This window comes from Suillus fuscotomentosus (assembly GCF_016647785.1).
Source record: "Suillus fuscotomentosus strain FC203 chromosome Unknown F5891scaffold_66, whole genome shotgun sequence".
NCBI lineage: Eukaryota > Fungi > Basidiomycota > Agaricomycetes > Boletales > Suillaceae > Suillus > Suillus fuscotomentosus.
Genome location: NW_024539578.1, coordinates 104,841 through 129,750, shown reverse-complemented (window position 1 = coordinate 129,750; position 24,910 = coordinate 104,841). Strand labels below are relative to the sequence as shown.

The 24,910-nt window shown below is 47.3% G+C and overlaps 9 protein-coding genes across 9 annotated transcripts; 7 read left to right on the top strand and 2 right to left on the bottom strand.

Moving 5' to 3' along the window:
• Nucleotides 1-1,608: 1,608 nt before the first annotated feature.
• Nucleotides 1,609-3,251, top strand: F5891DRAFT_1281146 (uncharacterized protein; the record flags this gene model as incomplete). The annotated part of the gene is made up of 15 exons (XM_041370454.1): nucleotides 1,609-1,713; nucleotides 1,764-1,777; nucleotides 1,827-1,847; nucleotides 1,900-1,977; nucleotides 2,026-2,053; nucleotides 2,113-2,164; nucleotides 2,218-2,261; nucleotides 2,314-2,338; nucleotides 2,392-2,419; nucleotides 2,477-2,626; nucleotides 2,685-2,756; nucleotides 2,796-2,823; nucleotides 2,872-2,929; nucleotides 2,991-3,015; nucleotides 3,065-3,251. The coding sequence occupies exons 3-15, from the start codon at nucleotides 1,831-1,833 to the stop codon at nucleotides 3,249-3,251; spliced, it is 792 nt and encodes a 263-aa protein (XP_041221020.1). The 5' UTR covers nucleotides 1,609-1,713; nucleotides 1,764-1,777; nucleotides 1,827-1,830.
• Nucleotides 3,252-3,624: 373 nt separating this feature from the next.
• F5891DRAFT_1115129 (eukaryotic translation initiation factor 2) lies at nucleotides 3,625-4,206 on the bottom strand (the record flags this gene model as incomplete). Its single annotated transcript, XM_041363774.1, has 1 exon — nucleotides 3,625-4,206. Exon 1 carries the CDS (start codon nucleotides 4,041-4,043, stop codon nucleotides 3,627-3,629), a length of 417 nt encoding a protein of 138 aa, XP_041221019.1. The 5' UTR covers nucleotides 4,044-4,206.
• A 4,123-nt stretch (nucleotides 4,207-8,329) lies between these two features.
• On the top strand, nucleotides 8,330-9,665 carry F5891DRAFT_1058441 (uncharacterized protein). The gene is made up of 4 exons (XM_041362796.1): nucleotides 8,330-8,429; nucleotides 8,487-8,576; nucleotides 8,626-8,865; nucleotides 8,921-9,665. Exons 2-4 carry the CDS (start codon nucleotides 8,517-8,519, stop codon nucleotides 9,194-9,196), a joined length of 576 nt encoding a protein of 191 aa, XP_041221018.1. The 5' UTR covers nucleotides 8,330-8,429; nucleotides 8,487-8,516; the 3' UTR covers nucleotides 9,197-9,665.
• Nucleotides 9,666-10,705: 1,040 nt separating this feature from the next.
• Nucleotides 10,706-11,906, top strand: F5891DRAFT_1194159 (WD40-repeat-containing domain protein; the record flags this gene model as incomplete). Its single annotated transcript, XM_041367894.1, has 4 exons — nucleotides 10,706-11,292; nucleotides 11,364-11,547; nucleotides 11,599-11,688; nucleotides 11,727-11,906. The coding sequence occupies 4 exons, from the start codon at nucleotides 10,706-10,708 to the stop codon at nucleotides 11,904-11,906; spliced, it is 1,041 nt and encodes a 346-aa protein (XP_041221017.1).
• A 2,702-nt stretch (nucleotides 11,907-14,608) lies between these two features.
• On the top strand, nucleotides 14,609-15,138 carry F5891DRAFT_913339 (uncharacterized protein; the record flags this gene model as incomplete). The annotated part of the gene is made up of 3 exons (XM_041373660.1): nucleotides 14,609-14,751; nucleotides 14,803-15,023; nucleotides 15,071-15,138. Coding segments are annotated over 3 exons (432 nt in total), but the record flags the coding sequence as incomplete, so codon positions are not given.
• Nucleotides 15,139-15,159: 21 nt separating this feature from the next.
• On the top strand, nucleotides 15,160-17,818 carry F5891DRAFT_1130620 (uncharacterized protein; the record flags this gene model as incomplete). The annotated part of the gene is made up of 9 exons (XM_041364553.1): nucleotides 15,160-15,276; nucleotides 15,330-15,671; nucleotides 15,719-15,930; nucleotides 15,979-16,040; nucleotides 16,104-16,352; nucleotides 16,407-16,626; nucleotides 16,683-17,008; nucleotides 17,060-17,542; nucleotides 17,688-17,818. The coding sequence occupies 9 exons, from the start codon at nucleotides 15,160-15,162 to the stop codon at nucleotides 17,816-17,818; spliced, it is 2,142 nt and encodes a 713-aa protein (XP_041221015.1).
• Nucleotides 17,819-18,404: 586 nt separating this feature from the next.
• F5891DRAFT_1194156 (uncharacterized protein) lies at nucleotides 18,405-19,798 on the top strand (the record flags this gene model as incomplete). Its single annotated transcript, XM_041367893.1, has 4 exons — nucleotides 18,405-18,749; nucleotides 18,799-19,057; nucleotides 19,110-19,645; nucleotides 19,697-19,798. The coding sequence occupies 4 exons, from the start codon at nucleotides 18,405-18,407 to the stop codon at nucleotides 19,796-19,798; spliced, it is 1,242 nt and encodes a 413-aa protein (XP_041221014.1).
• A 201-nt stretch (nucleotides 19,799-19,999) lies between these two features.
• Nucleotides 20,000-21,631, top strand: F5891DRAFT_960149 (uncharacterized protein; the record flags this gene model as incomplete). The annotated part of the gene is made up of 5 exons (XM_041375703.1): nucleotides 20,000-20,279; nucleotides 20,331-20,527; nucleotides 20,580-20,769; nucleotides 20,821-20,895; nucleotides 20,955-21,631. The coding sequence occupies 5 exons, from the start codon at nucleotides 20,000-20,002 to the stop codon at nucleotides 21,629-21,631; spliced, it is 1,419 nt and encodes a 472-aa protein (XP_041221013.1).
• Nucleotides 21,632-21,930: 299 nt separating this feature from the next.
• On the bottom strand, nucleotides 21,931-23,539 carry F5891DRAFT_1194154 (uncharacterized protein; the record flags this gene model as incomplete). The annotated part of the gene is made up of 3 exons (XM_041367892.1): nucleotides 21,931-22,197; nucleotides 22,247-22,377; nucleotides 23,164-23,539. The coding sequence occupies 3 exons, from the start codon at nucleotides 23,537-23,539 to the stop codon at nucleotides 21,931-21,933; spliced, it is 774 nt and encodes a 257-aa protein (XP_041221012.1).
• Between the last annotated feature and the right edge of the window lie 1,371 nt (nucleotides 23,540-24,910).

The window sequence follows — 24,910 nt, the reverse complement described above, 5'->3', positions numbered from 1 at the left end:
AGTCAACTTTCAGTTTCTGGTCGATCTTTTCAAGTTAGGTTGTATTGAAATCTGTGGCCACGGCGACAACTCGGCTAACAGTTGGAGTTCAAAACTTCACGATCTAATTTTTGCTATCACGAAGTTTGCACTTGAAAGTTGAAACACAAGTACATCTATTGCTGTCCGACTGTCCCTTTGACCATATCCTGCCCGCGCCTTATCATCAACTCCAACTCTACAGCCGCCAAGTATCTCGAAAGGCCCGGGCGTACTGTGTATGATTTCCATGCAGTCTGCTGCATTGCTGTGAAGATTTTAACGTCACAAATGCGCAGCTAGCAGTGCTATGTTCACAAAATGACACAGATGTAATCTGGTATCAAATCACTCAGGCTGTTCCCATGAAGTGCGACGCCTCCCGGGTAGTCTAGGGCCTCTGCAAGATTCATCAGCGCTCCAGCCTGAGTTATTTCCAGGTATTCGGCTTCATGATGCTTTCTCAGGACAGACATAGTCTATGGCCATTTCTGGAGGGTTATTGCGTGTGGTAATTTGATACTGGGACATCAGTGAATTGGGGTATGTGATGAGATGCGGTTGTATATTGACCACGGAATATCATAAACAAATTGGGCTACCCGCGACACTTTACTACAGGTCCAATCATCGGTGGGTTTTACCAAATCGGGAAGTTTACCCTACCAGTGGTCTATCTAATTGAAGCTCCCACTAGTAAAGAAGGCATCTGATGCCTCAGGCCTCAGGCCTCAGGTCCCATCTACCAAGTCACACTCATCGTCTAAACCTATCTCATCATTCATCTCCGAGAAGGCTAAGTCGTTCATAACAGCTATCATAAAGGATTCAGGAACACCGCGGCAGTTGGTTGCGGCAGTTGCCGCATTGATCAGTCCCAGCATCCCCGCAAGAAACCGATAGGAGAGGATTGGACTGACGGGACGTGTGCACATATGGACTATGGCATAACCGCACTGACATTGGTAGTTGTCTGTCTGAGCGGTCGAGATGGCTGGTGAGTGTGAGGTGGAACTCGCAATCGAATTTGAAAGTTATCGGGGTGTGCCTCACAGCTACAACTCATTACAAAAATGGCCTTATAGATAGGTAAACTTTCATCAGAGAACTCGTGAGTCTCCCCAGGGTGCTTTACGTTGATTGCGGCGGTTTTCCGATGTTCTACACGCCTTACATGACTTTATAACGAAAACATGATCATATATCGGCATAGATGACATTATCTGTGGCTCACCAGTCCTCTGATGATTATACGGTAGCTAGTTGAATAGCCCGAAACATTGATCCCGTCAAATATCAGTATTACTACTAGTAGCTAAGTGTTGCGCCCATACCTTTCTGCGCTCTGACCGGGACATTCCATTCGCCAGCTTTATGTGACTTATATCTGTACTATTAGTTGCTACTCTTCTAAAGTTCCTTCGACCTCCATCTCATCCTCCAAAGAAAATTTGAAACCAGTAGCAACTACATGGCCCAAGTCGCAGCGGCACATAGTTTCGCTAGTAGAAACATGATTCCCCTGATAACTGGTTTGGGAATATCATCTATGTATGATTGTGTTGTCGAGAACCTATCACCAGTCATATGCTAACAAAGGCCGACAGAACTTTCTCAATTTTGACCGCACAAGTCTGGATCTATTTCTGGAGACATAGAATTCGGTCTCGAGAGAACAGGCAGAACAAAGCTCTGGTACAAATTTGCGTTGATACCAAAGACTAATCGCTGACAGTGCAAACCAGGTTGCCTTCATTTGGTAATTATACATGCAGTAATTGACGGAAAGACTGACATTTGCGTTACAGGTTGATGCAAGCTGTTGAAATGTGAGTCCCCATAGAAAATATATGTACAGGCTGCTGGAAGTCCTGCTACTAGGACAATTACTATTCGGCTATCGACCGTTCATATGATGGAGTTCGATGATAGATCCCATTTCTATGGCTATATGTCGACGTTAGTATCGTCTGCGACTCATCAAGGCATTTTCTGACACAACGACAGCGACTGGGCGCTTTATACCGGAATATGCGTGAGTGGGGCTTTTCTTCCCCCGGTCTCGAACCAATCAAACTCACTGTAGTTTCACAGTCCTTCACCATGTCCCTTGTGCATAGCGTCTTCATATATAGGGTCTTCAGACGTACGTCCTGCTGATGTACTACAAATATACTTATTTTTTATGCGTGCATGAAGTTGAGAAGAGTCTCTATGGCAAACGGAGAATAACATTTGTTCTGGTAGGCACTGCATTTGGCTACTTCAAAAATAACAACTAATTGCGCCAATCAGATTGCATTTTGTGCCATGGAGCAAGGTGCGGTACTTTATTTTGCAACGGATAATCACTAGCTAATCACAGAAAAATAGTTTTTGGTCTTCTTACTGCAATCTTCATGTAAGTCCGATTCCATCAATGTCATCCTGTTTCGTGTTTCTCAAATACGGAAAACAGTGCCAATCTTAATGATAATTTTGACTACAATATCACAAGGATGAAGTGGTCTACCTCGATCGCGCTTGGTTGTTCAGCAATCAATGATGTTCTCATCGCTGGAACTTTGAGCTACATTCTCTACAAACACAGCAAAGGCGTGTCGCCAAGGTGATTAATGAATTCGAGTATGAAATTAACCTGTATAATTGACCATCTTCGTGCTCAGAGCTAGTCAAATGATCATGAAACTCATCATATTCTGCTCGCAAACGGGTCTGATTACAACGCAAGTTACTTGGTATTGACAGTGGGTATTTACTCACCGCTTCTTGTGTAGCGTGGCGGCATCCATCACCATTGCACTTGTGAGTGCTTTGTCTCGTGCATTAACTATGTCTCTAACTTCGATGTAGTGGGTGGCCTGCCGTTTCGAGATTTTTCATCTATACATGTGTATTCCTATTGGAGGGTGTGAGTGTCTTGTTGTTATCAACTCAAGTACACGGAATGTTCTAACGTTCTGGCTCGTCAGTATATGCTACATGTCTTCTCGCCAAGTGAGTCGTTCTCAGGGGTGATAGAAGAGACTACTGATATCTTGCTCAGCTTCATCGCTCGGGAATCCTACTTGCAGCCACAGACAGTCTACGAACCCGAGATTTCCGAAATCAGTCTCAGTTTTGGACCTTTCACGCAGGTGATTCATGTGGGCTTGCCCAACGATAACCCAGGGCAGCAGGAAACATTGTCAATGCAAGAACGAACACATTCCTCGAAAGCGTCTTCCTATTAAGTCGAGTGGCCATATATGATAATCCTTTAGACATAATGTCATCATCTCGCGAAAATCTTGATAGTTTGACAAAAATAGATAACTTAGCGGATTAGAGAACCTTTTTACTACCCCACGAAGTACGGTTTTTTGAAAAGGGCGAGGGTTTTCTGGAGGAATGGGAGGGTCATCTGAAGGGGTGCGAGGGCACGCTAGGAAGATATGTTATCAATAGATGGCAGGAGGGTGGGTCTAGCAGACTACTTTCCCATAACATAGAAACCGGGTCTGAAAGACCATGAGTGTTTTTCGTTACGATCCCGGACAGATCTTTGCTTCCCACCCTGACCCGTGAGAATGAAACCACCAGCAACAGCACCTTTGAGCCCGTGGACCTTAGCACCGGGTTTGTTGACATCGAAGGAACGGATGAGACGGGGATCGAAAAGCAAAGTCGCGGACAGGGATGGGTAGACGCTTTGTATTGTATTCGTTGACAGCGTCGATGTTGTACTTCGGTTGCATATCGAAACGATGAGTGATGCCGTGCCTGTTACGAGAATTAATACAACATTGGATGATGGATGCCACGGAAGACCCATCCTTAACAAATACAACAATTGATTTTTTTGTGCTCAAGAGCCTGATCAAGTCGACCTTGTTCTGCAAATTATCGATGCTTCCCAACTTCATGATTTCAACCCTGGCCAAGTGCTCTGATGTCTGCGGCTGAGGGCATGTTTCGTTTCCTGCGATTAGGAGAAGAGCAGCGTCCATGACAAGATTGAAAAGAAAGCGTGAGGACGAGATCATCTGCAAGACATAGCAAAGGTGGTGAGGCGCAGTTTGGTGTATAGACCGACAGTAAACAAGGGAGTTAGGATAGTGGAGTCGATGAGAAACAAGGCTTGGGCGCTTTAGTTGCACAGCCCGTTAGAAGCTGTGAAGCGAACACGTTAAAATCCCAGTGCACTTTGACCTACTCTTTGTGTCTTGGTATCAACACGTCGTGACCTGCTGAGGAACATATCGTTGTAAGTGATAATTTTGAACTTTACCAGATGAAAGCTGAAACGGAGCTCCGCCTAGATGTTTTCACCCATCGTTGGAGGACAGGAGATCAAGCCTCACCAGAAATTTAAGGGACACACCAGTCCGGTCCGCGGCGCCGTACATCTACCAGGCGGGCAACGGATAATGACTTGTTCATGCGACGGCTCGCTGCGGGTATGGAACATAAAGAGTGGAAAACAGATAGGAGACGACTGGCGGGACACAGGCAGTTCAGTGTGGACCATGGCGTTGTCTCCGGACGGGAAGAAAGTGGCCAGCGGAAGTGATGATGGGGGAGTGACGTTGTGGGACACGGACACAGGCAAAATCATCATGAGATGGATGGGGCATACAAAACCAGCGGTTTCTGTCTGCTGGAGTGAAGACGGTCGGCGAGTCTTGAGCGGATCCTACGATGGGACTGCAAGACAATGGGATGTAGAGAGCGGAAAGGCATACCTCGCACCAATCAAGGCAGGGCATGAATACGTGTTGGCAGTGGTCTACTCGCCAGACATGACCATGTTTGCAACTAGTGATGCCAGACACTCTTTCATCAGAATCTGGGATGCCAAGACTGGCAAGCTTGTAGCTACTCTTGAAGCAGTTGATTCAGTGTGGTCCCTGGCTTGGACTCGAGATGGAAAAACGCTTATATCAGGGTCCCGCGATGGCTCGATTGGGACATGGAGTACTACAACTTGGAAACAGATCGCAGTTTGGAAGGGGCACATTTGGGCTGTCGGATTCATTGCAATATCTCCGAATGGCCGCATCTTCGCAAGCGCATCACATGACACGACAGCACGATTATGGAACCTGGAGAACAACCAACCCATCGGCTCGCCCCTCCAGCGTGTACATTTTGTGCGTTCTGTGTCATTTTCGGCAGATGGAAAGCTACTAGTCACTGGCTGCAGTGATCAAAATGCATATACATGGGACGTTTGTGGGATACTACAAGAAGCTGGGCTTAGCGAACTTCTGTTGAACAAGCTGGTCCTTGCTGTACGTGTCACTTTTTCTGATCAGGTCTTATTTGCTGATATCCTATCGCAATTGAACCTATTACTTCTAGGATGATGCTAAGCCCACACCACGTCCACCACGTCCAGCCCGTCAGCCAATCATCGTCCCCCAGCGCCGGGTGCCCCATGGTTTTTTTGACGACTTACCAGATCGGGCTCATGTGCGTTATCAATGTCTAATCCAGTTCAGTTTTTCCTGACTTGTTCTCAGGTTTCTCCACGATCTTCGGCATCGCATCTAAGCACCCTTCGTGATCGATTTTCCTCTTTATTCCACTCCGACGCCCACGATACGTCTTCGCGACCCCACCCTTTCCACTGGGTTCGAAATCACCTCTCTGCCAGTGGCAGACCAAGCGGTGAAGATATCGAGCCGCGCGAGCGTCCCTCAGTAGTTGATGTCTCCCATTGCCAGGCCCAACGCGTATGTCACACTTCTCCTTCTCAGATATTCAAACCTTGTCTCATCTCACACAGAGGTACGCATCAGCACACGAAAGGCGGAGGCCAATAATTCCCTTGAAATCAAAGAAGCCTGCTACAAGCACCCCACGTCCTCCTAATAGCAATACCACACAACAATCTAGTGGCACAACTCAGGCTCAGTTATCTTCCCAATCGCATACTGCCATTCCCACCTCCACCATGCCTTCCACCGTCACTAATACACTTTCAAACACTAATCCTCATGTAACAATGACACATGTTGGACGCTGGACTTGCTTCTGGCTCTTCATTTGTTGCGCTTCTACTGAGTATACCCATGATCATTAGTAATATATCTTGTTCGTTTTCTTGTAGGAGATCCCTCGTCTCATCCTTCCAGTACATAAAATGAAGACATAAGATTGTTTATACCACCGTTGATTCTGATTCTTGTTGTTGCCAACAAGCCTTCACTGATCAGGAAAGCGACTCTTCCCGATAAACATGTATACTACCAGTACTGAAACGAAAACACTTGCATTTGCGTGCTCCAGAAATGATACATATGTAGATTGACTCCGGTCATATCAAGTAGGTAGGGAGGAAACACTTGGCTACAAGCCGCCAATGCTTCTCAAATACGTCTCAAAAAGTGCGACCTTCTCTCCGACCTCTGTGCATGCGGGTGAAGTCAGTTGAACCTTCGCAAGATCCTCTCTCACGCTCAATACCCGCCCACCAGTCGATGTCGACCCAATGTTAATCAGCAGGAGCTCGTTCTTAGCGAGTTTAAGACCTTTGTTTGTTTCTTCTCCTCTATACGAACGCCCAGCAAACAGCCAGAGAAAAAACGAACATATCTTTAAAATGCGTTAGCATATCGAAACCGAGGATGCTCACCAGCATAAAACTTTGGGAGCTTCCCAATCGTACCCAGCAGTTGACCGACAAGACGATCTGCTCTGCAAAATGTAGGATCGATCTTGGTCCAAATGCCTATCAGTCCTCCCGGAACTGCAAACTCCAAGTGATTGTTCTCAGCGGATGGAGAGATGATCCTGCTGAAAATGCAGGCCAAACAGCGAAACTATACGGGACCTCGAAACCAATCAAAACATCAAAACATCGCTTCACCCTTCACCATGGAGACTACGTGAACCCTCCGGCCTTTCCAAAAGATGGGAGATTCCTCATCACCAGCTGCTCCGACTACCACATATCTACGTTCAAGAATTCTGCTGAAAGGCAAAGAGCGTTTGTGCACCGGCAATGCAACTTCGAGTATCAAAGACGCGAGCGCAAACAACTACTGAGAAGGGTGAATAGTCGGACCCACGAAAATTGTATCGTTACTATGGCCAGATTGCAATTTAGTTAGTAGGTAGACGAGGATGATAGAAAGGTCGCGTAAGACGCTGAGCACACGCACGTTTGCGGGGTAGCAGGACCGTGATGCCGAGGCATATTGTGATTGGGCGCTTAAATTGCACAGCCTGCGCTGAAGATGTGGAGCAAACACGAGGATGAAGCGAGGAAAACGCACCTGCAGAGGACTTCAACGATCTCCCTCTTGACCTGAATATCCATTGAACGAAACGCCCGCTCCGTCGCAGCTTTCGTTTCCGCATTCGCCTTTCTGTGTACAAGCCAAGTACATCTGCATTCTCAGTAAGTGATAGATTCGTACGGCGATTGAAGGCAAGAGCTGAAATTATCATGCACGCATCAAGTGGATCCCGAAACCAAATTAATGACGGGGCATCCAGGCTCTGCAAAGCACGAGAATTTAGCGATAACGCCTTGCCGAAAGATCAATGTAATGAACAACATCCGCTACATCATACACCTACCCGATAGACAGCGGAGTATCATTTATTCATTGGACGGGTCATTTCGAGTCTGGGATTTGGAGAGGAACACGCAATTTGGGGAGGAATGGGAGGACAAGCAAAAAGGAGTGCACGCCATAGCATTGTCGCCGGACGGCAAGACAGTAGCAACTGGGAGTGTCGATGGCACAGTGAAATTGCGGAACGTCGACACGGGTAAGGTCATCAAAAAATTAATGGGGCATACAACGAGGGTGTGTTCTGTGTGCTGGAGTTCAGGCGGAGGGCGAGTGGTAAGCGGGTCCTGGGATCAGACATTCAGAGTATGGGATATCGAGAGTGGAAAAACTATCCTCGGACCAATCAAGGCAATGGAAGGCATGAATGTGGTTTGCTACTCACCTGAGGCCAATATGATTGCCACAGGCGGGTACACAGTACTGAAAATCTGGGATGCCAACACCGGCGAATTGCTCAAAACACTCGACGCTGGATCCGGAATCACGTGCCTTGCATGGACCTCGGATGGAAAAACGCTTATCGCCGGGGGATTGTTTAATGCCATTAAATTCAACACAGCGACATGGACGATTCTTCCAGTTTATGTGTGCAAAAACTTCATCAATACCATTTCACTGTTTCCCAACGAGCACGGCAGCTACATCCTTGCGTGCGCAAGCGGAGCACCCTTGGACAAGACAGTGCAACTATGGAACCTCAAAACCGATCAACCCATAGGAACACTACTTCACCATGAAGACTATGTGAACTCTGCGACCTTTTCTTCAGATGGAAAGTTGCTCACCACTAGCTGCTCCGACGGTCACATATACACATGGGACCTCACCGCTATCGTCAACAAAGTTGTAATCTTATATACGTTTCATTTTCGATGACACTAACAACGGATCTGCTCCCAGGCTGATGCTACACTACAACCAGCTCCAAAGATGAACGGTGCTGCTCGAATACCCACAGGTTTTTTTGATGATGCAATCCGAGAGACTAATGTACGTGATCTCCATCCGTGATTGAATTCGTTGACAAATATGTTGGTAGTTGCGCATTAAGCTATCCCAATCCCATGGGCCCACTCTAGCACCGAGTCAAAGCACCCTCGGTCGCTTTTCCACCTTTTGGCGTCTCTTTAAGCCACACGGGGGAACTGAATTAAACACGCAATCCCGCCCCCGATCTCTCAGCTGGAATCGAAACCGAGTATCTGGTATACTACGCAGACGAGATGGATCGGACGTTCAGTTGCGAGAGGTCGAGGTCCCTTACACAGCGGGCAAGCCTGTGCGTTTTTTTCTCTTTCACAGTTCTTCTTCATCGTTGAGTCCTCTTTGCGCAGAGGAACTATCACGCAAGAAAGAAGAAGTCAGCTCCCAGCTCATCTCGACCTTCCAATGTTTGTACTGCGCAAAAGCCTAGCGGAGCAGCACAAATCACATCACCATCATTACAGCTACCACCTTCAACTACTACCTCGACACTTTCTGCTGTCCCTGGTACTGCTGGGGCAGGGGAAACAATCTCACGTCCGCATATCACTAGTGCTGGATGGCGCGTTCGCTTCGTGGGCTGGGTTTGCTGCATACCTATTCAGGGCGCAGACAGTCACCATTAGAGGCGCAGTCACCACGGTACTGGCTCCTGGAACGACATCGCGACGTGATATCACTTACACAGGGGGCCGTGACTCGTTTTTTTGCTCTGCATTGGCTGTGCATCTCTTGAGTACACACAACGAACCTCAGGGAAGATCTTCGTGGTTCTTATTCTTCATTGGCATTTTCTGTTCTCTGCTCTAGTTTCCCTATGGCCATCCTGCATCATCATACTGTATTTCCTGCATCTTCCACTACCGTTTTCTTTTTTGACAGAGTCTTGATTGTTGTCTTACGCAGACCTGCAGCACGCCTTATAGTATCGGACATAGTAGGTACACATCACATAGTACGTTCATGTGCTTGGAATTCTTCTACACTCAGTACCTCAGTTCTTGTGTCGCTACTTGCGGCTCAAATGAATGAGTACCGCACTGTTCTCGCACCTGCGCAAGTGCTCTCACCAGTATGTACCCGAAAGTCCATCACATAGTATGCCCTGTGTTCACAGATGTGATTTGATCTTGCAAAAATGCGATAAATGAAGGACACAGTGATATAAAATATGTAGCGTAGCACCGTGCATGCGTCTACTTGACAATGAGTCAATCAATAGCATCGATCGCGGGCAGCGCATCCAGCCCAAATAAGACAGACCAGCGCTTGAAACCGGGCCAGCATTAGCATCAGACCAGTCATAAATGAAAGCCTTGTTGGCCCGCGTCATGTGTATACCCAGTAGCTTGAACCTTTGCCAACTTGTGTGCGACTTGTGTGGCACGCGCAGATTTCACCGTTCTTGTCGGTGTCAGGGAGCATTGCAGTGACGAGGTAGCCGTGCTCATCTCACCGAATCCGCTTATGGAGAATTGTGCCCAATCGTTGATCGTCTGCAAGATAGGTGCCAAGACGTGGGCTATCATATCGCTCTTGATGGTGTTTTGACAGCCTTTGCCCTGCCACATTCGAAATTCCTATTGGAAGACACTTTGAGTATCAAAGACAGTGCAGGTAACGTACGAGGATGGATAGTCCCGTCCATGAAAATAGTAGTCGTTATGGCCGCCAGATTGCAATTCAACTAGTAGAAGAAAAGCTCACAGAGGACGTTGAGGATCAAGGGCGGGGAGAGGAGCAAGATAGACGTTCAACGAAAATATGGAGAGAAAAGATAGATACAACAATTACAGAATCCCATTGAGTGAGTGGAGAAACACAGGGATACAGGTTTGCGGGATAGAAGGACCGTGATGCTGTGGGCGCTTAGATTGTACAGCCAGTGCTGAGGCTGCGAAGTGAACACAAGGATAAAACGAGGAAGATGGGCTAGTAGAAGAGACCTCCCTCCCAACTTGAATATTGAATCTCCATCGAACGAAACACCCACTCCGTCACAAATCTGGTTCCGTGTTCATCTTTCTGTGCACAAGTCAAGTGCATCTAGATTCAGAGTAAGCGATGGATTCATATGGTAAGAGCTGAAATTATGACGTACCCATTGAGTTACAGTAAATCCTGAAACCAAAATAATGTATCCAGCTCTTGTGAAGCACGAGAATTTGGGGACAATGCCTTACCGAAAGATCGAAGTAAAGCAAGCTACCCCCATCACCGGCATCCTACACCTACCCGGTGGACAGCAGCTCATCACCTATTCACGGGGTGGGTTCCTTAAAGTCTGGGACATGGAGACGGGCACACAGGTCAAGAAACTGGAGGGTGAATTTTGTTCTATAGTATTATCGCCGGACGGCAAGACACTGGCAAGCGGGAGTTGGAATGGCGCAATGAAGTTGTGGAGCATTGAGAAGGGCAAGGTTACCAAAACATTAATGGGGCACACAGATACAGTTCCTCTGTGCTGGAGTCCAGATGGAGAGCAAGTGCTGGGCGGATGCACATACGGGACATTCAGAGTGTGGGATGTAAAGAGTGGAGAAACTATACTTGGACCAATCAAGGCGGGAGGACACATGCTCAAGGTTCGTTACTCGCCAGATGGAAAGGTGATTGCCATAGCGGGGGATTGGCGGAAGATCTGGGATGCCAACACAGGCAAATTGCTCAAAACATTCAAGGGTTATACACAGCCACTTGGACTGAGCGCAAAAACTTGGTCAGTTCCTTTCTTGACTGGATTTTCCTATTTCCCAATGGGCGCTTCTTTGCAACTGCATCATACCTCAGCAGGACAGTGCAACTATGGAATATCGAAACCAATCAACCCATCGGAACACCACTTCATGAACACACCGTGTACTCTGGGAAATTGTCTGCAGATGGACAATTCCTCTTCACCAAGTGCCAGGACATTCACGTATATATATGGGATGTGTCTGCTATTATCAAAGAAGCTGGCTTTTCAGAGATTGTAATCTTACATACATTTCATTCAAAATGACGCTGACAACTGCTTCCTCAGGTAGATGCTACACCGCGATCAGCTCCAAAGATAAAAGGTCCTCCTCGAATACCTCCAGGGTTCTTTGACGATACACTGCGAGAGGCCAATGTACGTGACCTCTATCTAATATTCGATGTTTGACTCAGGTCCTCAGTCGCGCATTCATCTATCACAAGCCTATGGGCCATATGACCACCTCACTCTTGTACCACGCCAACACACCCTCAGTCGCTTTTCCTCCTTCGGGCATCGTTCAAAGTCTCACGGAGAAACCGAGCACCATACTCAACCTCTATCCCATTCTCTCAACTGGTCTCGAAACCTAATATCTGGTATGCTACGCGGACGAGATGGATCGGATATCGAGTTACGAGAGGTCGAGGTCCCTTGCACTGTGGGAAAGCCTGTGCGTTTTCTTGTTTCATGATTCTCCTTTGTCGCTGACTCGTGTTCGTGCAGAAAAACTATCACGCTAGAAAGAAGCTAACTGCCAGCCCATCTCGACCTCCCAAAATCCAAGCAACGCAAAAACCTAGTGCATCATCATAACTACCTCCGACTGCCACTGCCTCGACGCTTTCCGCTGTCGCTGGTACCGCTGGGGTATCGGGAACACCCTCGCGTACTCATATCACCGGTGCTGGATGGCGCGCTCATTTCGTGGGGCGATATGCTGCATGCCTATTCAGAACGCGAACTATTAGTGAAGTGACTTGTGTGTCTCATTCGTATTTTGCTATCTCATCTATAGTTAATTCATCGTGACCATTGACTCTTCTGTCGTCGTTGATGGAGGCCAGGAAGGTGTGACCAGGATAGCAGGCAGCATTACAATTTACTGACGTACTCCATGAAATGCCGTGTCGTGGCAGCATCCCCCACCACTGGAAGATCCCTATTTTCTTGCTCTATAATCGTTCCCCGAACTCATCGCTGGCAGCGTTACGACAAATGCGTTTGTAACTGTTGATCGACCTTATTATAGCCTTTCATGCTTATGGCTTCGAGGATGGTGTACCCATGTGGTCAAACAAATTCGAATTAAGCCCAAGTTCTCTTTACATTTAGACTAGAAAGTGCGCAAATACTTCATTCACCCTGCGGCAAATATTCCCATTATCATTTCTCAATCAGCAGCGAACTGCATATCATTCAATTAACAACAATACCAACGGGAAATGTCGGACAGTTCTATCTAGTCTATGCTGTGGGCGCTTAAATTGCCCAGCCAGTGCTGAGGCTATAAAGTGAACATGAGGATAAAAGGAGGAAGATGCGCCAGTAGAGGACTTTAACAGAACCTCCCTCCTAACTTGAATATTGAATCTCCATCGAATGAAACACTCACTCCGTCGCAGCTTTCGTGCGGCATGTAATGGCAAAAGCTGACATGATGACGCACCCATGAAGTGAATCCTGATTACTGAAACCGAAATCATGGAGCATCCGGCCTCTGCGAAGCACAAGAACTCAGCGACAAAACCTTACCGAAAGATCAAGGTATCGGGCATATCCTACACCTGCCTGGTGGACAGCGGATCATCTCTTATTCGTCGGATGAGTTTCAAATCTGGGACTTGGAGAAGGGCGTACAGGTTGGGAAGGAATGGGAGGACAAAGATTTTGGAGTCGAGGCCATAGCAAGCGGGAGTTTGGATGGCGCAGTGAGATTGTGGGATATCGACACGGAAAGGTCGTCATGACAAGGATGAGGCGCACACGGTTTGTTATCTGTCTGCTGGTGTGCGGATGGTCCGAATGACCCTCGAGTACTGTAGTATTTCACTCGATTCGACAGTCACGTGTCACACGCCGACTTGTCTGGTCGAAATTTGTAGCGTGTCACGGGTCACACCTGCGTTTGTCGAATGGCTTCGGTCAAGCCAAAATGGCTGTCACGGTAGCGGAATCAAATAAGTATACCGTAAGTACCATATATCTAATAACTAGTCTTTGCCGTTCAACGTTCGACTGTTTGTCTCCGAGTATCACAGTTAGTTCAGAAAGTGTTTCAACCATCCAGTGTGTTAGAAAGTAGCGCGCTCAGCGTTGATAAGCAACAACTATATTCATAATTAATGTACCTGTTAGAAAGTAGCGCGCTAGGATCAAGTAAGTACGAGGCTCGGAGCAAGATGAACAATACGCGTACCTCAGCGTTGATAAGCAACAACTGAGGGATGCAAACGACAAAAGGACGAGGTACTTGTAGGGTACAGAAAAGACGGAGCTCGAATGTCAAGAATAAAGAAGAAGGTAACCATACGATGCCAAGAGTGAAGCGCGTGATACGACGAAGTGGTAAGGTTGCCCAATAGCCAAATGCAACGTTAATCTGTCCAAAAGCAGAGAACGACTTATCTCTTCAACACAGTGTTCATAGTCACAGTCTGGCCTGTCGAAATCTTGATATGTCGAAAATTCAGTGCTGTCACTTGTCACACACTCAAATGTCGAAGTGTCGAAATGCACCTGGGTTGCCCAATTAGGGAGCCTTATTATACTTGACGATTACGTGCCTCGGCAACTCTGATTAGGCATGTTTGTGCTAAAACCCAACACCAGCATTAAATGCTGCCCCAAATTACCTGGGGCCTTCACTTATTCAACCTATGTACTATAGCCTAGGGTGGGGCGGGTATTCGGACTCTATCAGTAACTTCCCGCGCCCTTCCCGCCTGCGCCTAGAAGGGTTATCCACCAAGCCAATGCATTCTCACGCCCCTTGCCCTCTTCCACATCGTCCGCTATCCAGGGCTGCTGCATATCCTCAACGCCTGCCATGCCTCGTGGCTCTACCACTTACAAGGTCACCGGGTTGTCGAAGTCGGTCATTTCTCACCATTTTCGAGGACGCCATCGTCGATCAGAAGTCCTCGTGGCTGGCAAACAACAGCATCGAATAATGGCAACGGATACCAGCCGCCAGGCTGAAATACAAGGTATGTTTTCTCATTTACTTTCCGCCTCATTCACTATAATTTTTGCAACAGAAATGTCCGCAGAGGACCGAAATGCGGTGGAGACCATGATTACCCACCATGGCATCGATGTCGAGGCGCTACCATACACTGCTCCTCCTGGAGAGGAAGGTTTTGATATGAGTCATGCAGGTGGGGAACATGAAGTGTTCGAAGGGCTGGCACATCAGGTGGCCGACATTGGTGGATAGTAAGTCCTATTCACTTCATCCTGACATATCTTGTTTATACTTCAGCACAGTCGCTACATAGATCCTCGCACTCGCCGAGACCGCACAGAAGACCAGACTTCTCATTGGAATCTCCAGATCAAACACCTTGTGGACGCCTATCTTGACTACTGCGCTCGAAATTCTGGCAATGGCATACCAAACCCACAAGACTTGCCCACAGTCCCACCTTTGGACATAGATACGACGGACTGCCCTTCACTCAACAACATCGAGCTCATTGACATTTTCAGTAAGTATCTTCGCACTATTTCAAAGCATTATTTCATTCTCCCACAGGGCGGTGCCGTTCCTCTCTCCAGCCGATAGCATCGCACAGGTTCCCTAACGAGACACTTATCTATCATGGCTACATCGGATGCGCCCCGATGTACCCAACCATTGCAATTTCGCTCCGTACTCTTGCCGCCTTCCGGCAATGTCATCGAGCCTGTCCTCGCTTCAGTATCCAGGCACAGTGTAGAACACTTTGTTTCCTTCATGAGGTGAGTATGGGACGATACTCTCAGCAGCCTGTCTATTGATATGTAATTGATAGATTCCTTACCGGCCCTACCTCAATACACAATTCTCGGCCGCTTACAATATTTATTTGGAAATCATCCATCACGTTGACCAGCGCCTCAAGGCGGCGCTCAAACACAACACTCCCAATTGGCGCTTACTAAATTCCTGTCCCGCTTGCTTCTATAAACTCCAAGATGAGCCAACCCTTGATTTCAACTGGCTCGTGTGCGTCGATGGCAACAATAGCTTAAAGAGATGGGATTCCTCCATCTATGGTAACACTGCTTGGTTGGATTCTCGTCAAGCTCGTTCAGACTACTGGATTGATCGTGAAACTGTTGACAAGTATAAACACGAAGCGAAATCGTGCGATGTAAGTCGACTAACTTAATTTGAGCAATTTTTGATCGCATTGTGCAGATCAACTCCCATGATGATAACTGGGAGGAAGAGCTGGTTGACGCTAGCACTAACCCTTCTAATGTGCTCACTTGTGTTGATCGATGGCGCAATGCTGGCCCTGAGACTCGTAAAAAAATGTTTTCCGTGTTTCATGAGTCTGGGATCTTTATCGCTGCTTGTCGCCACCGCTTCATACTTCTAGCTTGCGACATGGTTCAGAGTGGCGAGCTGTTAGTCTATTTTTGTCATGGTTTGACGTTTGTTGATCATTCCAACAGAGCTAAATATCCGTTGGCGCTCATTGACAAGCTCCTCACTGTATATGGAAAGAATGGGGGCTGTGCTTATGATATCGGATGCGCCTTCTCAAAGACCCTGAGCAATAGTTCCTTCGGCTCTTGAGCGCACGATCTTGGTTTTCGGATGATGGTCGGGTCCTTTCATGGCCACGCACACAACCGCAAATGCCAGTTACGTTGGCATCCAATGTATATTCCTGGAACGGGACACACTGAAGGCGAAGGTTGTGAACACGTTTTCTCTGCTTCCAATGAGCTTGCTCGTAGTATCAGACATGCCAGTTCCTTCCATCGACATCAATCTATCGAGGAACACTTCTCATTTTGGGATCAAGACAAGTACGCTAGCCTTAGTTTGTATATTCCACTTTAGCCTTAGTTCACAGTACTGATTAGCGTTCCAATAGGTAATTTCTTATGGAACCACTATCGAGAAGCGCTGAAGGCAGTTCACAATCTCACCACTGAACTCACAGCTATCAAACACGAGCTTCGACTAACCGATGATGATTTCGTTCATTTTCTCGACGAAGAGCAAAAATACCTTGATGATCTGAAGCAGCCACCAGCCGAAGACCGTATCCGCATTCGCTACGTTGAGACACTTGATGAACTGGCTGAACGAAGGTGAACTAACCTCATTTAATTTATGGTCATTTTTAATATCAAGTGTTTTTTTTTAGGTCCGATTGGGATTCGGCTCGCCAAGCAGCCAACAATGCACTTACCGAACTTCCGGCAAGCAGCCTAGCGCAGATCAATCAAGCTCTAACAGTTGCCCGTATTCGGGTTGATTCATCCTATGCTAAACTACAGCACGCGGAGGCACTAGTGGCCCACATGGAATCTCAGCTTGGTGTAGATGCACGATGGGAAATTGGTGGTGAGGAGTATAGCTGCTTCAAGGAAGAAGCTTCTCTGGGCAAATATCGAGCTGCGCTCAACAACTTAGAACGCTTGGTTGTGATGCGGCTGTTTGAACTTTCAAAGCTGTCGTTATCGGGCACAGGTAAACGATTTCTTTTGATTTGGTTATGTCAAATCAATAACATTTCTCGAGGGTATAAACTTCGTCAGCAAATTAGCAAAGCCCTACAACGACGTTCTGAGGCTATCCGCAAAGCTATCGCACGCTACAATGTTCAAGCTGTAGCCTTGAATCCTCCGCGCGACAAGATATCATGGAAGGACATCGCTGATTACACTTTCCTTGGAGAGTTTGACCTCTTGCGGCACTCTTGCAGCGATGTTCGAAGTGATGATTGGGCCAAACCGGCTTACCGAGAAGCAACTTCAAAGTATTTCAAGCTCCTCCGTGCTCGTGAAGAAATCACTCGACTTAACGTTGAAATTCGGCGTCTCCGCACTGCTATTTACGATGAAGAACTTCAGGCCACTGCTGTCATTCGCGATCTTTCTGGTTCTGACCCATTGCTTGCTAGTGAGCTGAAGCGCCAGTGGCGTTCTCGAGCAGCTATCAACGCTGTCCATGTTTATCGCTTAGATCAAATTGGGAGTCTTACAGGATTCTCTGGTGTTCGTGGTATTGGCACTCGCCTCGAGACACCTTCAACAACCATGGTAGAAGGTGACTCAGAATGCAGCACACTGAGTCTTGACGACAAGGGCGCTCCTTCCTGTATGTACCATACAACTATACATTTCACGCTAACTTACAATCTTAGTAGGTCGAGAGGACATCGACGACATTCAGGCAATCATCATGTCTGATTATGTTGACATGGATGCCATTGATCGGGAAGAATTTGGTAGGGCAACGGAGGACATCGCCGACTATTTACAATCCATTGTCAACTGAGCACTGTAGTTTTAATGTTGTATATATATTCAGTCTTTGATATATACATTGAGTTCTGACTGCACAACGTCTGTTTGAAGCAAGTCGCAAATGTTGATATATATATTGAGTTCTGACTGCACAACATCTGTTCGAAGCATTTGAAGCAAGTCGCAAATGGGATGACATCATCGTCATCTTTGATTTCAACCACCTTGTCTCAAAAACAGATCGTTTATACAAAGTAGTCCATAGCGTAGTGTATATACGTGTTGATGTGAGCAATTTGAAATAATTGAAGCTTCATGCGTTGTTTAAGCATGAATGTTGCAGAAACCATCTCACTCCTGAATGGGACTTGCCGGTGATTGGACATTTCAGCCATTATCGACAAGTCATCGTCATCTTCTATTACAGTATTCACCATATCCTCTGCCGCTATCATGATAATAGTACTTGAGACATGTATCACAGATCACCCGCATGCTCGCCAGTTGAGTCATGGTGTTGGGCCATTGGTGCATTTCAACTTGAAGTCGTGAGTCACTTCACTTGCTTAGCGCATATATCGAGACTCTTTCGTTTACGGCACAACTTCAACACCAGCATGACCACTCCCACAAAACTTAGGAAAAAAGCACCCTCCATCATCACGCAGTCCGACTTCCTGTCTCAAACTGCGGGCTTCACCAATCGCTTTTCTATGAGTAGCATCGCTGCTCTTTATACTTTACAGTTTGCGGAAGGCTTCAGCAATAACGAACGGCAAGCATCCATCAGGGCCTCACTCAGGCATGATGCACACATCGACGGTGCTCATTATTGGATGAAAACAGCTGGTGGTCTTCATCCGTCGTACATTTCATTCAACCCTGCTGTGGAACAGACAGAACAGAGGGTTCTTACTCAGGATGACCTCTTAGAAGCGGCACTGCAAGACGTTTTCGATGCAGTGAGTTATATTAATCAATTTTCTTTCTTAAATATCTTGTACTTTCTAGATCACCATGCAAGACCGTCTCAATGGCGGCATCTCCCTTCTGATTCGTTGTGGTGGCATTGAAGCCGGCCCCAACATCTCACCAGAACAAGTGCCCATCGACCTCTATATCACACCCCGCGAATTGCAAGAAACAGGCCAGCGCATCGGTGGAGACCTTGCTGTTTTGGTCCAGGCCTTCGCGCAGGAGTTCGCTGTTCCACATCTCCATCGTTTCATGCAACGTTGCACTGCCGAGAATGTGAAACTGCCTAAGCATTGTAAGTTCTTATTCCTTGTATTTTCCTGAGCCTTGCTGATGTGATACTATAGTCCCTGCTACGCACATCAGTCCAAATGGGCCACAATATTTGCCAGCACCCATGGTCGCTACTGGTGCTCGTATCCAGTGTTCTGCACAAGCACCTCATGTGTTTGCGAGCGCCTTGCAAGCTCTCTCGGATGCGAAAGTGCCTAACATGTCATCGGCTGCTATACGCCACGGTGTAACAAGTGCCATGCAACATCAGATTCGTCAACGGCGACCTGCGGATGTATTTCTTAGTAGCAGGAACCCCGGTGATAGCTTAGTGGCTGGTCAATCGGATACTCTGCATGGTGGTACTAATTCGGTTGGGCCAGCGCTCATTAGCGTTGGACCAAACACTGATGCAGTGCTTGATCGGTTCAAGCTTGGGGATGAGATTTTGCCCAAGCTGCGAGTTTTAGCCAGCACCGTCCGTAGCAGCCGATGGGAATCTGTTTTCAGATCTCCGAAGTGGGATTTGTCCTACGAGCAAGCTTCCTTGTTGTCGAAGGCCCTTCTTGCTGACTTACAGGACGTACCACTCAACCATGATGTTGTCCAGGTCAGTGATTTGTTTGTTACCTAACCTTCTGTCCTAATTTTCTTTAATTAGTCACCATCCGCACTAGCAGCTGTTCTCACTAGCATCTTGAAGATCCTTGGCATTTTAGTTTTTTTATGTGCGCTATACTTTTTTGGGCTTTTATTCCTGTAGATCTTGAGTTTGTGCCGTAGACTCAATATACTCATTGATGGTTCATCGCTTCGTAGATCATCGACCCACACAAATAAATATACCCTCGGTGCGTTTAAAAGTTGGAACTCGACCTTGAAAAGTTCACAGACACACTAACCCATCATGGCTACCCAGTCCTTCTATGCAACCAAGCGCACTGGCGGTACATGTCATATTCGGATGCCACTTTGGACTCTTCCCAAGGTCTCGCTCAGCAAAGAAGCTCGAGCAGCATTGAGATTCACGCAACGCGAGAAGTCCCGTTTATTCAGAGATGCTCTCAACGACGCTTGGAGCCAGATTGATCAGACAACCAAGACCATTGCAGGTTCCCACCATAAAAGTATTCGACGCGTTCAGAATAATTTATACTTTGGTCGTGGTATGCTGCGCTCAAGGCGTGTGAAGCCTAATCTCTGGAACACTTTTTGCTGGAAGAAAAATCAGGAAAAAGAAAATAGTAAGTTTATTTGTTGTCGCTATAACACACTCTAATATGACACCTCAATAGGTGGCCTCGGCAAGGCTGCACTCCAGTCGCTAGTCCGCGACCATAAGGACAAATATCATGCACTGTCAAAGGAGGAGCAAGACGAGCTTCTGGAGGAGTTTGCCAACTCGAGGGAGACCAAGACTATGGGCTTGCGTATCTCTGCAAAGTCGAAGGTCAATGACATCATGCAGACTTTGAAGGCTGTCGAGAACGAGGTTAGTGATCATTTCTATCAATTTTGGTTTCACTAATCCTAAGTCATACCAGCTTAACAGTCTTAAATGTCGTACAGGTGCAGAAACCATCCTGTACACAACGCGAGGCTCAACAGACCTTCCCCTTCGAGGAGTTAGCTTTGCCACCGAGGGCGTTCAAACATTCATGGGTTCTGTGATGGGAATTGATGGTCAGGATCTGGTAAGCAAGATGGAAGGATTCGCAGTCCAAGGAATTAAAGGTCTGTTTTTGCGCATCGAGTTAGTACCTATTATCTAATGTTGATATTCAGGTGCTGCCAAGAATCACCAACAGCGTGTCTCTGGGTTGCATTCATCAATCCGCGAGATCATGAATAGCAAGCTACGTAAGTTTTATTTCATTCTGCCAGTAGTAGCGTGTTTTTTAACTTAATTTCGTCAACAGAGGAAGTTACTGGTGATGATCGTGCCAAGATGCAGTGGGTTCACTACTTCCGCAACGTTATTCAGCGCTACCAAGTGGTAGTCGAAGGGTGGCCAAACAACATTCCCTTTACCAACCTCAGCAAAGTATCGAGTGCGATTCCAGACCTTGAGATGCTCTTACGGAAGTGGGAGTCAGGCGCTACATACTGGAAGGCCATAGATGACATAGAATTCGAACGGCTTCGTCGAGAGCGCGATGAAGGGCTCGAAAGCGGTGATATTATTGATCAATGCCGGCGCACTCGATCTGACAAGGGGAAAAAACACAGACAGCCTGCAGGAACTCAGAATGGAAGGAAGACAGTACATAAGAGTGCGGAATTCGTTGATACTGATGATGAACAGGACGAGCCTCGTCTCCAGTCTCCAGAGCCTCATCTCCAGTCTCCAGAGCCTCGTCTCCAGTCTCCAGTAGCACAGCCCGCTACCAGTGGCAGCCTTCCTTCTACCACCCCTGCTCCCGGGTTTCAGTTCAATGCCCTCGAGTTTCCATTCAATCCCCAGTTCAATTTGAACGCCCCCGAGTTCCAGTTCAATACCCCCGAGTTTCAGTTCAATCCCCAGTTCAATTTCGATGGTCCTGAGTTCCAGTTCAACGATGCACCTGACTTCGGTCCTGGGCCATTGCTCAACTAGATGGAGTTAGTTACTTGCAGTTGAGTTTGGAGCGGTCGTTGTGCACTGTAGTGATACCTAATGTTTTTTTCTTTGATCTTGCAAATATTGTCTCATACATACAGTCCCAGCTCAGTTTACTATCACGGAACGTTCAATATAATGAAGGCGCCATGTGTTATTTACTACCTATGACATGAACTTAACAATTTACCGATGACATTGAAATAAAACCACTGCTAGAGCAAACTGATGGCGCAGAGCTAGTGTTGGAGAAGCGGATGGTAGAAGCACTATAAACCACACCGATCCAAAATTGTTTACGCCGCAGGAGGGATATGAAGAACCCTCGAAGGAGGGTCGAGGTCTTCGAGCGCCTTCAAAACCACACCGATCCAAAGTTGTTTACGTCGTGGGAGGGATATAAAAGGAGGGTCGAGGTCTTCGAGCGCCTTCAAAACCACACCGATCCAAAGTTGTTTACGTCGTGGGAGGGACATGAAAGGAGGGTCGAGGTCTTCAAGCGCCTTCAAAACCACACCGATCCAAAGTTGTTTATGCCGCGCTGTATTTTCGACCGGCAATCTCTTGGTGGGTGTGAGTAGTGGGGTTATGTGGGGAGGAAGGTGAAGTGACCTTGTAAGTGGTAGAGCCACGAGGCATGGCAGGCGTTGAGGATATGTATAGGCTAATGGTGGACGGTGGTGCATGTGCTGAGAAAGAATGGGAACGAACCAGAATGGCGGGGTACCCTTGTAGGTGCACGTCTGTGTATATGGTGGGGTTGCGTCAGTGGGTGATCAGAAGGTACCCAGAGGGCAGCAGCACCGGATAGCGGACAATGTGGAAGAGGGCAAGGGGCGTGAGAATGCATTGGCTTGGGGGATAACCCTTCTAGGCGCAGGCGGGAAGGGCGCGGGAAGTTACTGATAGAGTCCGAATACCCGCCCCACCCTAGGCTATAGTACATAGGTTGAATAAGTGAAGGCCCCAGGTAATTTGGGGCAGCATTTAATGCTGGTGTTGGGTTTTAGCACAAACATGCCTAATCAGAGTTGCCGAGGCACGTAATCGTCAAGTATAATAAGGCTCCCTAATTGGGCAACCCAGGTGTCGAAATGGTAGATTGTGTCACGTGTCACATGTGGTGTCGAATTGAGTGAAATACTACAGTAGTCAGTGGATCCTGGGATGTGACGACAAAAGTATGGGAAGTCAAAGAGAAACAGGATCATTGTCGAAAGAGCAACTAGGGCATGTGGACAGATGACTGCTAGTACTGACCTAATAGCAGACTCGGATTGATCATCTTCCTTGAACGTTTCGTTAGGCTGTTCTTAATAACGAGGAAAGTCATTATGATGAGCCTGACGAAGCCTAAGGGCTACTTGGCCAGTAGTAACTAGCATACATGCAGTGAAACCTCTATTTATCCTGCATCTCATTCCGACGCCTCAGTTCACGAATACACTCGAGCGTTTGAACAACTTGTTTCCTGTGTGCCTCGATTGTCGAACATGTAAACCTTATACCACGATATCTCGGCTGAGTACCCCCAAGTGCGATTCTCTGCGTGTCCGGCATCGAAATCCACTGTATCCCATCCAGCACTCCTAATTCCTCCAGCCATTGCCGTACTGCCAAATCGTTCACTGTCTCCGTGAGGGGGCCCGGGTCGGTGTCCTCGATGTGAAGGAACGTAGATACGAACAGTATACCCTCGATGTCAGTTTCAGGGGATATTATTCCTGCTACCTTGACATTGAGTCGCCCATTGTTGGCCAGCCAATCGTTGAAGGGCCACTCCATGTGCTGGTCATCCCAGTCTGCGAAGCCCTGCCCTTGCCTGATGTCAATGGCGAGTTGTTCGGCAACTTTGCGAGCGGTGGAATAATCCATGAAATAACCACCCAGCCTAAACCGCGGCATTATAGTGCTGAATGGGGCATCTTAAGATGAAACTAGTGAGTTTGCTAAACACATACATAGGGTCAAATAACATGCGCATATATGGACTCAATTTTCACGGACAGCTTTTCTAGCGATGAACTATCGATGCCGGAATATGACGACACATTGCAGTCTTCCTCCATGAACAACTCTGGGAACCAAACTGCTGTTGCAGATGGAAATCTTGACGCATCAGAGTCATTGGAAGTACTCAAGATTGAAGAAACGTGGACCTGGCCGCCCACGGAAGCCAAAAGAAGGTACAGCATGGTCACTACAGGCTTAGGGTGTCTTCGAACGCAAGATGTTGATGCTCGTGAAGATCAATTGCGGCTAGTTTGACGTCGCGACTGACCTTCCGATACATCATGATGGTCAGTGCTATCTATCTTGTTACATGACATAGACTTTTGATATTGTGCCCGCCGCGTTCGGTCCAACTACTGTTTGTTCAACTCATTCAAGATGAAGCTGAACAAAACGGACGGCCCTTTGTTCCTCAAATTAACCGACATCAGTCAACTTTCTGGACCCTGGTCGATATTTTCAAGTTATGTTGTATCGAGATCTGCAGCCACGGCGACAACTCAGCCAACAGTTGAAGTCCAAAACTTCATGATCTAGTCCTTACTATCGCGAAGTCTGCACTTGAAACATAAGTACATCTATTGCCGTCTGACTGTCCCTTTGACCATATCCTGCCCGCGCCTTATCATCGACTTCAACTCTACAGCCGTCAAGTATCCTGGGCGTACTGTGTATGATGTCCATGCAGTCTGCTACGTTGCCGTGAAGATTTTAACGATACAGACGCTAATCCGGTACCGAATCACTGTTCCCACGAAGTTCGACGCCTCCCGGGTATCACATCATCACCCGATTGTCAGACCGAGGGTGTCGTTGTCTACGGCCTCTGCAAGACTCATGAACACTTCAGCCTCTACCACGGATCGGTGGTGTTTGGGTTATGATTTACCAAATCGGGAAGTTTAATTTGTTACCGTGCCAGCGCTAGTACCGCAGAGTACCGCCTGGATCACAATCAACTACATTGCTATGCTGATTTATTTTGCGCCCCGTGAGCCATTCTAACAATCCATCAAGCTGACACTTTGCTACAGAGCAGCTCGAGTCACTACCATGAAGCCAAGGAAAAAAATTCGAGACCAGTACTAAGTTCACCCCCTCACTACGAGTCGTCTCTCCAATTGAAGCTCCCAGGCCATCAGAGGACTGGTGAGCCGCAGATATTGTCATACATGCCGATATATGATCATATATAGAAAAGATTGGAATATAATGTCATACATATAAAGCCATGTATAACGTCGGAAAACCATCGCAGCTGAG